The 17,814-nt window shown below is 33.3% G+C and overlaps 1 protein-coding gene across 1 annotated transcript; it reads left to right on the forward strand.

Moving 5' to 3' along the window:
• The first annotated feature begins 4,595 nt into the window (after positions 1-4,595).
• On the forward strand, positions 4,596-11,330 carry LOC125661408 (uncharacterized). The gene is made up of 4 exons (XM_048893401.2): positions 4,596-8,676; positions 8,908-9,089; positions 9,286-9,410; positions 9,563-11,330. Exons 2-4 carry the CDS (start codon positions 8,983-8,985, stop codon positions 9,985-9,987), a joined length of 657 nt encoding a protein of 218 aa, XP_048749358.2. The 5' UTR covers positions 4,596-8,676; positions 8,908-8,982; the 3' UTR covers positions 9,988-11,330.
• The last annotated feature ends 6,484 nt before the right edge of the window (positions 11,331-17,814 follow it).

Here is a 17,814-nt window from a genome sequence, read left to right on the forward strand (position 1 = left end):
TTTCCCCTTTCGTTGTTAGTCTCACCCCCTCCCTTTGGAGGGATGGTGGTGGTGGTGGTGTTCATTTGTACTAATGAAGTATCACCTATAAGGTGTCAGTATATTCTGGTAGATTATTGCAATATACATCAGTGTCGGATTTAGAGGGAGCGCAGGCGGAGAAATAAATGACAAAATCTTTTAATTTTTTAAATTACTTTATTGGGAGAACTTAATATTTTCCAAAAAAAAAAAAAAAAAAAACCCTTATTTTCTTAATTTCACCTTATTAAAATGATAGAAAATACATGTAGTACAAATGACTAAATAGGAGAAATATTTCAAGCCCCATAAAATTTGTAAAACCCAGGAGTTTCCGGGGGCTTCGCCCCCTGGGCCCCAACCAGGGCTTCGCCATGGACCCACTGCCTCATAAAGGGGCGCCCCGTAACCACAATTCCTGGATCCGCCCCTGTACATGTAGATATGAGGAGATACTGTCTGCATAAGTTGATTAGCTCATCAAACGCACCTCCTGCGATGTGAAAGTGAAAATAGCTGCAATCCTCGCCGGCGGAATTATGGTAAGGTTCAATTTCAGCAACTATTTGCGATAATGTGCTCCACGAAGATTTCCTTAAAGATTACAATTATTCTGAATGAACCCTGTGCTTCCTAATCCCCGTAATGTAGTTTCTTGTTCATCAGTGGCGGATCGAGAGAGTTGTAGTCACTCCACTTTACTTCCATAGTTTTAAACAAAACTGGTCATTTTACCAGTTTGCGATATTCACCCATCTTTGGGGCCGGGGCGGAATAGGCACAAACTTGGGTCGCAATCCGCTCATCCTTTAAACAATTCCTGGATACGCCCTTGCCCACAGGCACCTTAAATATGGATATTACTACCCCTCCCCCCACCTTTTTTCAATTTTTTTTTTTGGTGGGAATAATTTCTCTGAAATGTATGAATTCGTAGTCTATTTCATCCCTCTTTCGATTTATGTAATCGTTTCACGCTTTTTTGTAAGCTTTAGAGATTGGCCTTCTACCGGTATAGAGATTGGCCTTCTACCGGTATAATAAAATTCATTTTATTATACCAGTAGAAGGCCAATCTCTAAATACATGTATCCATACTTCCGGTGCCTGTGCCCTTGCCCGTGGAGAACAATACGTAAAGTGCACTTGTAAATATATTACCATTTTGTCTGTAATGATATTTACGGGTGTATTCAATACCACCTTCTAATAAAAACACGGGGGTGGGGGGTGGTATCGTATATACTCATTATTATCATTACAGACAAAATTACCGGTTCCTGTGATTAATATTGATTTATGTTCACAAAATAAAAATTAAATCAAAATCGGAACCAGGAAAGCTTAATTGATTCCCAACTACATGGAAATGGACATAAGATTTTAATAGTGATATTGTTTAGCTACAGTTCATAATGCATAAGATATAATTGCAAAAGTCTATCTGTTAGTTGGATAATATCTTGTATACAATATAAGAATTTCATAAGTTAACATCAGGGACCTATATACTAACTAGTATATAGGTCCCTGTTAACATCAACACTGTTCCAAGTATCTGATTTAAATCATTACTTCTTTTTACTGGCTAACAATTTATATTTCTATTAATTTGTCTTGAAAATGAAAAATCCATCGTACCACTGGACCTGTTCATAAAATGAAATTGATCCAACTTCGCCCCAAAATCACAGATTAAGCAGTGGCGGATCTAGACCTCACTGTGTGTGTGTGTGTGTGTGTGTGTGGAGGGGGGGGGGCTTTTTTGGTCAAGCAAAGGAGATATGGTTTTGGTATTAAATGTTAATGAAAATTGAAACATCCATACTTCTTCATTATACTAGCCCGAATATTTAGAAGTAATTGTCAAAGTGCACAAATGATCTTACAAAGATTTGGCCTTAAAAGCAAAATATGCTTGACCTGGACCATTTAAATTGGCTTTAAAAGTGTTTCAGGTGTTTTCCCCCAAAAAGTCACTAAAATGATTTTAAAAGATTTGAGATGACCTTATAGAAATTAACAAATTTTGCACTAATCAAAATTTATAATCCATAGTTTTGAAATGTTTGAGTGGAGTATGAATGGTTGGTATGAGTGATTATATATCAATTGTACATCTTACCTTTAAAAGTATATATTATGATGCACTTAATTTCTATTTGTACAAATAAATTTAAAAAAATTAAGCCTAAAAAAAAATAATTTAAAAAAATTATTATAATCCGAGTATCAATGTGCATTAAATTATACTTTGTTGTACAATATGAAAAAGGTACAAATTAAACAAATATTAGAAAGGGATTACATATCTTAATGGTAGTATAAGTTAACCACATTCACTAACTGCAAAATTGTAGCTCTCTGAGAAAATATTGGGACAGATCTGTACCAATTAATATTTTCTCAGAGAGCTACAGTTCTGCAGCTATGCATTCACATGATTATGAATTTCACAATATTTCATATGAATTTAAACGTAAAAATTAAAATGTATCCTTTGCCTTTGTATTGGGTGATGTATATTGCAACATAATTTTCAATGTTCATGCTGAGAATTGCTTTGCCATTATTTTCCAAATATTACCATATAAGCCTACAATATTACATATTATGTATCAAATGAATTATTTATAATATTGACTGAAATAGCATGATATGTTGATCATGATATGAAATGCTTATAAAAGTATTAGATGGCAAATTACAACCTCACAAAGTCATTCACCCAGTAATTGTAGATAAGGAACAATGAGAAACAAAGCCAGGGGCTTGCTGAGCTGTAAAGAACATCCCATGTGTATTATACACAAAGGGATTAGTTGGGGTAAAAGTCACAAGACAAAACCTGGGTACAGATATAAAAAAAATGAACAAAATGACCATGCAAGGACAAAGTCAATATTAGAAGTTTATTAAAGCATAATAACAAAATGTCACAGGACATAATACTGATTTTTAAATTTTTAAATTTTTAAATTCAGGGGGGAAATCTGTTCCTTTTGTAAAGTTTACAAAAATCCATGTGTAAAATATATGTTATATTTTTTATGAGATTGTTTTTCAATTTTAAACTATAGATTTTGATAATTATTATTAAATGCTTATTCCTTTTATCATATCTATTGCAAAATATGAATTAAAATAGGATTTTCTTTTACTGATATAGAATACTAATAGGCTTTGTAATCATTGGGTTTACAAATTGCTACACAAGATCTGACATTTTTCACATAGCTTCTGCGTGCATGCATGTCATTTGATTCCATATCAACATATCAATTAATAAGCAAGATTCAAAATGTGAAATTACTTTGAAAAAAAAAACAAAAACAAAAAAACACAACAAAAAACTTGATGACTGATAATCTATAATATGCATGATAGTTCAAATTTTCTTATGAATATATATGTATATCAAATGATATGTCAGAACAATCAATTTGCTATTATTGTACGTACATGTATATGCTTTCATAATTTTGCTGTTGTGTGATAATGAAATATTGTCAAATTAAAAAAAATGTGAAATTACAATTTAGTGTCCTTAGGTTTGTAATCAAGAATGAAGGAGTAAATGATAACCCAGTGGTGGATCCAGAGGGGGTGCTGGTTCAGGAAATTTTGCTAAAATAAAGTAAAAATAACACATTTTGAGGGTGGACCCCCTCCCTTGATAACCAAAATTAATGGTAAATTTCCCCTCTCTCAAAAATTCCTGGATCCATCCCTGTAAGCATTAGACAATCATTAATTTGTCATTCCATTATTCATAATTTCTTCATTGGACACATGGAGGCCAACTCTCACATGTGTGTATATAGACATAATTCCAATTATTTTGAAAATAAAGAGGTCAAAGTACCAAATTGAATTCAATATAAAATATATAAAGAATATCTTATCATGGATATAAAGATTAAAACATTTCAATCATGTTAATTAATATATTTTTAGGTCAATTGATTCTCTCATGTGACCTATTGCTAGTGGTCAGCTTCTGTTGTGAGAGTAAACAAAACATCAAGTTTGTAAATATCATGATTCCTAGGGTAGAAATTCTGACTCCAGGAGGAACCAAACTTGATATATAGTGTTTATGTGTAAAACATTTAAATTTAGATAACATCTTCCTTAATGCTATTGATGCTTTTAGGTAAAGAAGGAACAGGTAATTGTAAATTTCATGACCTCGATCAGTGATAATAATAATAAAATTTATATACATGCAACCTTATATAAAACAGTTTATTACTCTAAGGTGCTTTACACAATCTGATTAAAATAAGATCTTTGATCCGCTCCGTTATTGTTATGTCGTTTCAATAAGATCTTTGATCCGCTCCGTTATTGTTATGGAGCGGATCAAAGATCTTATTTATAACAATAACGGAGCGGATCAAAGATCTTATTTTAATCAGATTGTGCTTTACAAGGGCAAGAAGAGGAATGCAACAATAAAATAGAATTAAATGACATTATGACAACTTATAGATGTATCTGTAAATTAAATTATCAAAATAAAACACTATGATTAAGATCAATAGCTAAAAGTTGGTTGGTTTTTTGGGGGTTTTCTTTTTTGGTATTTGATAATTAAAAACACAGTTTATATATACATGTTAGAATCTAAAGGTTTTGATACTAGCTTTAAAATAGATGGAACCAAAATGGTCATAGTAATCACATGTCTTTATGATTTAAAAGAATCCTTCTTTAATTTTGTTGACACTAGAATATTATAAATGATGGATGCATTGTCAAGAAAAACAGAAAGAGATGTACAAAAATTGTGACGCTTGCAACTCCAGGGTTCTGATTCAATGTCAGATCCAAATAGTGTTAAAAGTGTATATCAAGTTTATAATTGTAAAATGTTTCATCAGTATAGACGCTTTTGGGGGAATGAATTACACCTTATATTATACTTCTACTGAATATTAGAATTTAGCATATAAATGCATGCCTAGAGCAAGAAAAGTTACTGTATTATATAGATTTCATTCATATTGAGGTTAGTAATACTTTTAACTAAATAACTCAGGTGACTGGTAAGGTCAGTGTCTTGTTGATATTTTTGATGTGTGTATGCATGTACGTGTATGTGTGCGTGTGTGTGTGAAATACAAAAAAAAATCCATAAAGATTTGTTTCAGAGTTTTGAGTAGTGATCAGTTTTAGCAATCATCAACAGCTAGGGTATGAATCTGTACACTCATCTTTGTTAATTTCTAAAAAGACTTAAATTGCATTTCAAAAGTAGTCAAGTGTTATGTGAAGGAGATATGAGGAATATATGTTCCTGCTAAATGTGTGTGATCATACATTTGGGGTGTCAATGGATGGAAAATCATCTGAAGATCGAAGTTTTGAAGAAATTGAAATACTTTTTTGAATATTAATCAATCTTATTTTCATTCTAAAATCATGTACTCAAAGGAATTTTCTTTCAATTACATATGTAAGTGCATTGAATTGAATTATTTTTCTATTTCTGACTTACATTTAAAACAGTTATGTTTGTCATTTTGTTTCTCAAAGTAGAAAATATTTTCATGTAGATTTTTCTTCCAAGATTATTATTCCTTAGGTTTCAATTTAGAACATTCAAGTAAAAGAAAATAAGACTCTAAAAAAGGAGGTCTCCATGTGAATTGAGAGAAAGAAATGGAAATTATAAATTCTGTGGTGACATTAAATTTCATTTCATAATTTTGCCAGCTATAATAAGGTATGATATGAGATTCAGGGTGGTACATTTATGTGCATACATGTACCTTGTTTCTCCAATTGAAAATTGATTGCTTTAAATCAATTTCAACATTATGAATATCCTACAAAAGTAAAACATAATGATTTAAAGTTAAAAAAAACACATTGTTTCACTCCTGAAACCTTGACCTCACATGGATATATATTGGTATTTAGTGTTGGTAGGTTTTGGTTCTTTTTGGGTGGATTTTGGATAATGTAGTGAATTTCAGTTAGTTGTAGCACAGTAACATGGAGTGAGCTTGCTTGCTTCCTGATATCTAGTCAATCACTTTTTAAGACATACATATTTTTCAAACTCGCATTGCACATATTTGTTTACATTTTTGGTAGGAGTGTTTTATATGCTCACTATATATGTCATCTTCATATATAGATGTGTAATTGTTTGCAAAAAGAGGAGACATCTAAATTCCTAATAAAAATGATAATTACATTTAAATCATAATTGTGCACTTCATGTACTTTTTACATGCAAAATCTTTTCATATAATTATATGGTTTTTGTACTTTCTGTCCATATCTGTAAGTCTGTCTGTCACAAAGTCTTAAATTGTGCATTAAAATGCTTCTCCTCCTGTATGGATTATCTGATAAACTTGAAACTTTGTACAATGCTTCATTGCCATTCGCAGATGTGCACATTGTTGGGAGAGGATTTATTGTTATCCTAAAAGTTATAGTGGTTCGATCCAAGAGGGATGCGGGTGTAAAATAGCTTGTGACCATTTCTCCGAGTTGCAAACATATTGGAGAGTCTTGAATTTTTTTTTTTACAATACTTCATTATCATTAAATGATGTCTAGATTTCTCTGACCCAGGTATCTAATATTTTCCTAAAATCTACAGTGGATCAAAAACAAGTATTTTAAGTGTTGTTTTTTTTTTACCCTTTATTGAATAATCTTTGTAAAATTGCATGTGCAAAAGTAAAGATGCATTGAAAATTCAATTACAAAATTAAACATTTCACTGGTTTGTTAAGGTACTCACTACACTAAAGCTTTATGACACTATGTTACAAGATGACGATTTAAATGTTTTGGGAAAGTATTTGTATTGATCGATTTATTCGTCTATAACACCATAGCTAAGTGGTTAATTAATAAAGCATTGGGCAAGAGAGAGAGAGAGAGAGAGAGAGAGAGAGAGAGAGAGAGAGAGAGCATTGGGCTGGTGAACTACAGATCTTGAGCTCAAATCCACCAGTCTTTTGTTCATGTGTTGAAATAATATTTTTGAAAATCATGTTTTTATCCAAATTTGCATTTTTTGCTGTTTTTGGCATACACACTTATTGTATATCATCAGATCTTTTTTAAAATATTAAATCAATTTGTACTGATTTGAGAAACTATTTCCCGGTGTAGTGAGCCACCTTAAATGTAAACATAAAAAGACTCCAGTCTTTGTTTACATGACACAGAATGAAGGCTAAAATTTTATTCCTGCATCCAGAAGGTTAAAATTTTGGCTGTGAACACAGATTCAGTTATACTTTTCATGTTTAACATTTAAAAAAATGAAAACAAAATTTAAAAAAACAAAACAAAAACGTAAACGTCCTGCTTGAGAATTTTTCACTTGTATGGAGACGTCACCATTGCCAGTGAAGGGCTGCAACATTTAGGTCTATGCTCGGTGCTTATGCCCCTTTGAACAGGGGTGGATTAATATTGTGTCACACATTTAGGTAATGTCATATAACTGTAAACAATGTCTCTAGAGGATTTGGGTGTTGCTCAACCGGAAATTTAATAAATTAATGCATAAGATTGGGTCATACTTCTTTTTGGACTAGAACATCCAGGACTGAACTTTCTTAGGGTCGAGATGTCTGTTAACCGTTTATTCGTATTTACCTGTCAAAGTCTTTTTGACGCTTAAGGTATAGGAGAAAGTACTTTGACTTCAGAATGAATGTGATTGTCAGAGGGAGAATGATGGACCGAAGCATGCATTTTGTAAAATGATTCTTGTGTTGTTAAATCTTCGAGAATCTTGTTGGAGATGTCTGATTCGGTTCACGAAACAACTTAGCATCATCTAGCAGTAGCAGATTTCACCGTAAGCACTTAATTAACACTAATTTTAATATATTGTAAACAAATACTCCTATCAACACTTTTTTACGTTATGCAAGCGGCCTTGTCGGGTCACGGGGTCAATCGGCAATAAATCGGATGTTTACAAACGGTATATGAAATGACGCGCGTCAAAGTAAACTGTGTTTTTATGCTTTTTATATTGATTTAGACGTTTCATATTTGTGATTTATTTGTTACTTGATTTATAATGGATCCTGGTGACCGTACCATTTCTATAGAAACATTTAATTCGTGGAAATTAACAGCTCTGAAAGAATTTTTAAGCAGACGAGGACTATCCACCGATGGAACCAAGAATGAGTTAGCCGCCTTATGCTTTGCTTCAAGTGTTATGAAATTGCCTTTGAAAGTGTCAGACTGTGAGTATGTTGACCAACTTCAGAAAGAGTACAAAGATTTGCTTTGTATAGAAGATATTATTTTACCTGATCCCTTGAAACTCGGAGGTGGATGGCAGAACGAGAAGTGCGGGATGTCTCAGTGGCCCCCCTTATTTTTATCGGACATTGTGAACTTTCTTATAGATAAAGGCACCAGCAACACCGTGAAAACATATATGAATGATTACAAAATTGGGAAGGCATTCGAATATTGTGAATCGAACTTTATAAAAGAAATATTTTACCATCCAATTTCCTCATCGTCTGCATTATGCTTCCTGAGAGCCAAGTGTACCCCTAGTCAAAGACTCAAAGAAGAGAGCCATACCCTTTGGGTAGCCATATCTAAGGAATCTGGTTGTGTGAAGGTGGCCTTTTGCTCCTGTACTGCAGGGTAACTTACTTAATAAATTAGTAAATTTTACCAATTACTATTTACACTTTAATCATAGGCCTCTGAATTTCTATCAGTAAGCTGTTATATGATTGATCAGAGTGATATATATACCCCCTCTATATATTTAGAGGCCTGTGCTTTGATGTACCTATCTACTACTACATGAACCCCAATGATATAGTTATTATGGGTAAAATGTTTTTTTTATGTAGACTTTTATATTTTCAGAATGGGTCAGACATGCAATCATGTAGCAGCCCTAATGTTTAGGGTAGAGTCAGCAAATAAACTAGGCCTGACTTCATGTACATCTTTACCATGCCAGTGGAAGGTACCATCAGCAACAACAGAAATTGTGCCTGTCAAAATAAAGGACTTTTAAAGTGTTCGAAAGTCTCGTCATGGACTAGGTATTACTAAATGTATTGAATTGACATATGTACATATTATAGGTCTAGTAATCTAGGTCACAGATTTAATATTTCTATTTTTTAGACAGGTCATGAGTATAAAACATTTACAATAAGGACCTAGATTTGGCTAAAACATTGCTCTAAAACAATTATACATTTTGATATAATTTTATATCATTAATATGTTTTGTAGAAAAAACAAGACCTTAGTTTCAAAGCAGAAACACCAGTATAAACCACAGGAGTCTGTTCACCTGGACAGGGATTCATTTATTGATGAGCTGAGAAAAGCTGTGCCAAATGCATGTTTATTGAAAGGTATTTTAAACAGTTCTGTTAATGCCCACTGATCACAGTCTGTTTTCAATGTAAAATACATGAAATGGCTAATGGAAGACCTTTTAAACTACTATAAAGTTTTATTGTATAGTGAAACAATTTGTAAAATGTAAAGTCCTTTTATCTAACAGGAACGGATCTACCGGTATGTGAAGAAGTTCTTCAAGAACAGTCACACGATGTTGGAGGAGACAATTCCATGGAGGCTGTTGAACACTACATCATCAGCAACATGGTTAAAAATGTCCATACAGTTGATGATTTTATTGACCATCAACCAACTCTAACACCAAATGAAGTGGACCATATTCAGAAAGAGACTGTAGGACAGAGTGAAAATAAATCATGGCATGCTCTAAGAAAAGACAGGATTACTGCATCCATTATGTATGCAGTTCATACACGTATGAATTCATTCAAGAAAAATCCTGAGGTGGACCTCAGTGCCATTGTATCTATGGTAATGGGTGGAAAGACTATTAATTCTAATATTAAAGCTCTGAAGTTAGAGAGTCAGAGCCACTTGCAAAGTCCATCTATTGTAAAATGTACCTAGAAAGTCATGTCGATGCAAAATTTAAAGATTGTGGAATTTTTCTAGATCAAAACGTCTCTTTCTTAGCTGCCAGTCCCGACATGCTGGTGTCTTGTGAATGTTGTGGAGATGGCTTGTTAGAGGTAAAATCATCAATGCAACCAAAATGTAGTTTATGCTCCGCATTTTGTACATGTAACATGCCCGATTATTTATTTACGTCTGATAATGAAGCTTTGGAGATTAAAAAAAATCATAGATATTTTTGTCAAATACAAGGACAGATGGCCATTTGTAAGCGAATGTGGTGCGATTTTTTTGTTTATTCCTGTAATGGTACTTTCTCAAAAAGAATCAATTTCCAGGAAGATTATTATTCGAATGTTCAATCAAATTTGATTTATTTCTTCAAAACATTTATTGCACCTAAATGTATTGAGGAAGAAATGTGTGCTTCAGCATGTATTGTGTGCCCAGACAAAGTGTCTGAAGAATCTGAATGTGAACCAATGGAAGTAGAAGATGGTGAAGGTGATGTTTATTTTTGTTTGATTTGCAAAAACCAGATTCAAGAGCAAGAGAATGTCAAATCTTTTGGACATCGTAGTATTTGTTGCGATATGTGTGACAATTGGTTTCATTTCAAATGTATAGGCATGTCAAAGTCAGTTTTGAGTTGCACTTCCACTTGGTTATGTCAAACTTGTTCAAGTATGTCTTGAGGTGTCTGATCCAATATATAACATAAACTAATTCCGAGTTATTAAATAATCATTAGATATTTTAAAAATTAATTTGAAGTATTGTAGAACTATTACAGAGTAGAAATGGATTGATTCACAAATATTTCAAAATTGTACCAGGTATTTACCCAAGTAGTAATTGAAGATTACTCTGAGGCCTGTAGAGATACACTGATTTTTTTACCTATTTAAAAAATTAATATGAAATGTCATAGTAAAAGAAGGTGCATTTTATATTGTGAGTAATATTTGATTTAAATTAGAAGTTTTGCCAGTTCCAATTTTTTGAAATTGAATTGTGAGTACACACAAAGGTAGAAACTTCATAGTTTAAATGAAGTTTTAAGTGAGGACTTGTAGTTATAAATGAGAATAGAATATTGAGTAATAATACAGTACACATCTGTTAAGAATTCAAATTCATTGTGTCTTGGCTATTATGGATGGAATACCTATTAACCCTGTAGAAGTGGAATTGTTGTGTATATCACATCAATTGATATGTCAGAAGATATAATTTATGCTGTGTTTCTATTATGTTATTTTGCTGTAAATATGAATATTGAATTTTCTTTTCTTTCAACAACTTAATTGTTTGAAATAAAAATACAACATGTCTTGGTTGAATGGTTTGTTTAATATATAATGCTTACAATACTAACAATGTTTTAGTGTTAATGTAAACATTCAGTTATGACATAATTAACTCCTAAAGAGTCATATCATATATACTAATATGCAGCAAGATATTGAAATCGAAACATTGACAATCTGGTCACAGTAGTCAATATTAGTATCTTGGTAGTGGTGGGTACAAATTGCAAATACCAGCAATGACCTTAACTATATCATCTAAGTGATGTAAAAGTGTTATTGGTATTTCATTCTTGATGATATGAAATTGTTTCAAACGGCGAATTGCCTGCTCTACATATATTCGCCTGTTTGCAATAGACTTTGTCTTTGAAACATCAGAGGCAGACATCTGAGAAACTCCGCGTCTACCTGGAGGTACCAAGAGTTCTGCCCTTAACAAGGTGAGCTCTTCTCGTATTGGGAAACCCCTATCTGCCATAACTTTATCGTAAGGCTCTATTATATTGAGAAAACCTGAGTTCAATGTTACAAACTTATCACTGGCACGACCAGTCCAAGCCTCTGAAACAAAATTGATCATGCCAGCAGGAGTTATACTTACTAAAATTTTTGCAGTATGGTGGTGTTTGTAGTCACTCCAAGTTTGTGCAGCTACCTGCAAATTATTTGGTGTCTCAATAAAAATTTCTGTGCAGTCAATGATATACCGCACACCTCTATACACATTGTTTCGGAAGGATGGGGGTAAATTTGATAAAACCACTTCTCTTGGTGGATTAAATACTAAAGTGCCAAGTACTGAACTCAAGAGTCTTATCCAAGTAGTGAATACACTAGATACATGTGTAGCTGAAACACCAAACCTATCAGCAATATCTTCATTCAAAAGCCCTAATCTTAATTTCATAAGACATAACATAATCTCCTCCTTTGGACTTAGTGTTCTTAAATTGCATGAAAACTTTTTTTTTTTGTTTCAAAGGATTGCATAATCTTTTGGGACCCTTCCAGTAACGTACTTTATGAATATGGGGCAGAATTGCTTGAAATACTGTATTGAATGAAGCTTGATTGGGCAGACCTGTGTAATATTTTACTTTAGCATCAGACTTCATTACTGTACTAGTACATACTGAAATTTTTTTAATTGGTACCAAAGACTTTTCTTTTGACTTTGTTTCAAGTTTGATTTCAAGTTCCTTTATTTTCTCTTCTAAATGGGCAACTTTTTCCAGATAATCATTTGAGAATGCATGCCAACTTTGCTCATCTTCACAAATTAAGTCTGAACTGGGTTGCTGAGTCAAACATTGTTGCGATTCTGCTGCCAAATGAAGTTTTTTTCTTTTGTTGGTGTGGGGAACGTCGGATCTTTCCATTGGTGGAGGCCTAGATGTGATAGGTTTGTGGGGTGTGTAACCTAAGTTTAGCGTAGGGTAGGGGTTTGAGGTAGTTGGTTTACCATCTTCAAAATGCTCTGAGCATACCCTTGAATCTTCTTTAGGTCTCCAGTTTTGTGACCCATTCTTTCTGTTCACAATGCTTGTCCATTTCTGCCGTGCATAATTATCTTTTAACTCAGTTGGAAAAGGATAGAGGTGAAAAGGTGGTTCACAAATGCAAGAACCTAATCCATAATTAATGTGGTGAATTTCACATGTCTGTTTTTTCCATTTTGAAATTTTGGTTGCATTATTTGTGCAGAAGTTAAAAGCACAACATCTGGTGGACATCGTCAATATTTGAAATTCAACTTCAGAATTGTAAACGTCATGCAGACTTAAATCAATAAAGTTCAGAATATAAAAGCAACATGAAATCAACGACATTACCCAATAACTCTGTATGTCCTGAAAAAATGTTAAATGGAAGATGTTCTTCATTTTAGATGCAAAATATAATTTTAATAGATGTTCGAGAGCGTAGCAACGACGTATTATTCAGTTTTATTAGTATTGCGGTATAGAAATGTCGCGTTTACATATTGAAAAACACAATATTTTTGAATGGAATAAGGCTTGTTAAAGATTAAAAACAAGAATTCTTACGTGATATGTCAATTTGTGATAGATTTTATAGGTTGATGTGCAAGTATTACGAAGCAATTTGGCTTTATTTCGTCGCTCTGCATTCTCGTCGACGATTTGTTTACATCGCTAATGTCCGAGTGACCTTTGACCGGGGCCGCTTATATCGCGTTTTCCGTAAGTGTTGATAGGAGTATTGTAACTGTAAGCTAGGCTATTCCAAAATTCCACAACATATCAGAGGAACCGGTAATTTAGCCTATACATAATGATAAGAGTAGGGGTATATACCACACACCCCTAATAAAAGCACTGGGATTACTGAATCAGAATGACAATTGGGGTGGGGACGATAAAAGCAGAATTTTCGAATTATTTTGAAGCGAAGTTTTGAGTAAGAAATGGTGCCATTCCTTTGGGGTTATTTTTTTCATTGGGGATGGTACCATAGGGCCTACTATTATTATTACAGACAAAAATACCGGTTCCTGTGAATATTCACACCTGACGACCTGTAAAGGGTTGTAAATAGTGAATGTGAACAGCTGCATGTAAATAAGTTAGTGTTCTAACTGCATAATTTAATACCGTTCAATTTTATTCTAATGTTTTTGTGATAGGGTTATATGTATACAATTAAAATTGCATGGGAAAGAGTTTAGTAATGCAGAGCTCTAATATAATTTAATTTCTCATGTTGTTTAGACATTTATCCATTAACACATGTACATAGGTCTACATAATTTAGGAGTGTAATTACTAGATATAAAGTTAATGTCATTCCTTAGCTTGCAAGTACATTCTTAAGAATCATGACAAACAACACTCTTTAAGATACAATTTTCTGCTTTATTACTATATTCATGGGATAAAAGTCCCCATCCTGTGTTTTATTTGGGATATTTATTCCCATTCATGCTCAAATAGGATATTCACTGCCATTTCATGTTCATTATGGGACATTTCCTCCTATGGGACATTGTATCCCATTTTGAATTTAAAAATGGGAGTTAAAATCCTATGGGAGAAATTATATTTTTTTCTCCCATGGGATTTTTGGTGGGAGTGAAAATCCCCCAAGTGGGATTAAAAATCCCTCCAAAATCCCATGGGATTTTTTGATTTCAGGTGAAATATCTTAAAAACTACAATAGTTACAAGTGTAAATGTTGGTGCATGTCTTGTGGACATAAAATCCCATCTTTTTTGTAAAGGGTTTATTTGTATCCTTAATAAAAGGGTTGGCGAAACTCTGGACTTTTGTCGTGTCCAGAGTTAAATGTCGCACTGTTATTTTTACGTGTTGGTTTTGATAGTCCTTTGCTGTTATTGAAATGCAAATAAATATTTTACCTGATATTCAATGATTCTGACTTTTTACTGCTTCACGCCTCAAGTCGTATTTAGTGACGTCACACTCGATGCCAGTATAAATATTAAGTTTTGCTTATATCAATTTATATTTCTTTCAAGCTGTTTTTCTTCAAGATTACGCAAAATGGTATTAGATTAAATATCATAGAAAAGATTGTTTTGTATTTGTAAACGATTGAACATGTTTTGATAAATATCTGATGTAGTGTATTCTCGGCCCCCCGGGGAAAACGTATAAGACCAGGTATCGGGGACAAGAGTGTTTCGCATTTGGTGAACGATTGAACTATCTGACAAAGTGTATTCACGAGGGAAAAGCATCATACAATGAACATGAATTCCATAGCAACATTTTAATTAAAGTACATATCTATATGTTGACACGTACCAAAACTTACAAAATTATTTTTGATGATGTATAAATGACGTAAATCGCAACAATAGCACCGAAAACCATAAACCGGTCACGAGCTTATACAAAGTATCTTTATTTCTCGTCACAAGCTTATATAGGGTGTTTTTATTTCCCGTCACAAGCTTATACAGGGTGTTTTTATTTACCCGTCACAAGCTTATACAGGGTGTTTTTATTTACAGTCACAAGCTTATACAGGGTGTTTTTATTCCCCGTCACAAGCTTATATAGGGTGTTTTTATTTCCCGTCACAAGCTTATATAGGGTGTTTTATTTACCCGTCACAAGCTTATACAGGGTGTTTTTATTTACCTGTCAGAAGTCTATATAGGGTGTTTTTATTTACAGTCACAAGCTTATACAGGGTGTTTTTATTCCCCGTCACAAGCTTATATAGGGTGTTTTATTTACCCGTCACAAGCTTATACAGGGTGTTTTTATTTACAATCACAAGCTTATACAGGGTGTTTTTATTCCCCGTCACAAGCTTATATAGGGTGTTTTTATTTCCCGTCACAAGCTTATATAGGGTGTTTTATTTACCCGTCACAAGCTTATACAGGGTGTTTTTATTTACCTGTCAGAAGCCTATATAGGGTGTTTTTATTTACAGTCACAAGCTTATACAGGGTGTTTTTATTCCCCGTCACAAGCTTATATAGGGTGTTTTATTTACCCGTCACAAGCTTATACAGGGTGTTTTTATTAACCCTTCACAAGCTTATACAGGGTGTTTTTATTTCCCGTCACAAGCCTATATAGGGTGTTTTTATTTACCCGTCACAAGCTTATACAGGGTGTTTTTATTTACCTGTCAGAAGCCTATATAGGTTGTTTTTATTTACCCGTCACAAGCCTATATAGGGTGTTTTTATTTACCCGTCACAAGCTTATACAGGGTGTTTTTATTTACCCGTCACAAGCTTATACAGGGTGTTTTTATTTACCCGTCACAAGCTTATATAGGGTATTTTTATTTGCCCGTCACAAGCTTATTCAGGGTGTTTTTATTTACCCGTCACAAGCTTATATAGCGTATTTTTATTTCCCGTCACAAGCTTATACAGGGTGTTTTTATTTACCCGTCACGAGCTTATGCAGGGTATTTTTATTTGTCCGTCACAAGCTTATATAGGGTGTTTTTATTTCCCATCACAACTTATACAGGGTGTTATATTTACCCGTCACAAGCTTATACTAGGTGTATTTATTTGTCCGTCATGAAGTTATACAGGGTGTTTATTTCCCTTCACAAGCTTATATAGCGCGTTTTTATTTGCCCGTCACAAACTTACATAGGGTGTTTCATTCGTCCGTCATCAGCTTATACAGGATGTTTTTATTTCCCATCACGAGCTTACATAGGGTGTTTTTATTTACCCGTCACAAGCTTATATAGGGTGTTTTTATTTCCCGTCACAAGCTTATACAGGGTGTTTTTATTTGTCCGTCATATGCTTACATATGGTGTTTTTATTTCCCATCTCAAGCTTATATTGGGTGTTTTTATTTACCCATTATAAGCTTACATAGGGTGTTTTTATTTCCCGTCACAAGTTTATACAGGGTGTTTTTATTTGTCCGTCACAAGCTTATATAGGGTGTTTTTTGCCCGTCACAACTTATACCGGGTGTTTTATTTGCCCGTCACAAGCTTGTACAGGGTGTTTTTATTTCCCGTCATAAGCTTATATAAGGTGTTTTTATTAATGTTTTTGTTTACCTGTTCCTTTTCTATGTCATTGTTTATCAAAGATGGACTTGAATTGAACATATTCTAGAGACAAAGCCATCAAAGGGTTTATAAATTACAATACACTGCGAGTAATCTACAATGGATACAAAGAAATACTAGTCAAAAAGTATGTACATTGTAACATACCCCCCCCCCCCTCCCCGAGAACATTTAGAAAAGATAGAATAACCTTGAAAACCTCTAAATTTTGAACATCAGAAAGGGCTTCCTCAAGATAGGTTTAATGGGGAAAATACGCGACTGATTTACGATGTAATAGATTATGTACATGAAAAACACATCCCAGGTATGCTCTTACTTGTGGATTTTGAAAAAGCATTTGACTCTATATCATGGAAATTTATATACAAAACCTTAATGTGTTTTTAAATTTCGGTCATGATCTTATCAAATGGGTATCAGTGTTATACAATAAGGTCAAATTATGTGTTATTCAAAATGGTGTTTTTTCACAAGTTTTTGAAATTGGCAGGGGTTGTCGTCAAGATGATCCAATATCTCCATATTTATTCAACCTTTGTGTCGGTATTTTAGGCCATATGATACGACAAAACAAAAACATCAGAGACATTAAAATAAAGAAAGAAAGAATTTGTTTAATACAATATGCAGATGACAGTTTTATTTTTGGATAGATCAGAAAAAAGTCTAAAAAGTGCTCTTGATATCCTCTTTCAATTTTCATAATGTTCAGGTTAAAAACCCAATATTTCCAAAACCAAATGAATTTGGATTGGTTCTAAGATTAATACTAAAGATACGTTTTGTAGTGATACTGGATTACAATGGACAACAGCACCATTCATAGTTTTAGGCACTACATATACTGTAAACCTTAAGAATAATGGAAAAGCTTAATTTTGATAACAGTCTTACAGCTATCCAGAAAGAAATAACCCAATGGTCAAAAAGAAATATTTCTCCCATAGGAAAAAT

The sequence above is a fragment of the Ostrea edulis genome, chromosome 3 (assembly GCF_947568905.1).
Source record: "Ostrea edulis chromosome 3, xbOstEdul1.1, whole genome shotgun sequence".
In the NCBI taxonomy this organism is placed as follows: domain Eukaryota; kingdom Metazoa; phylum Mollusca; class Bivalvia; order Ostreida; family Ostreidae; genus Ostrea; species Ostrea edulis.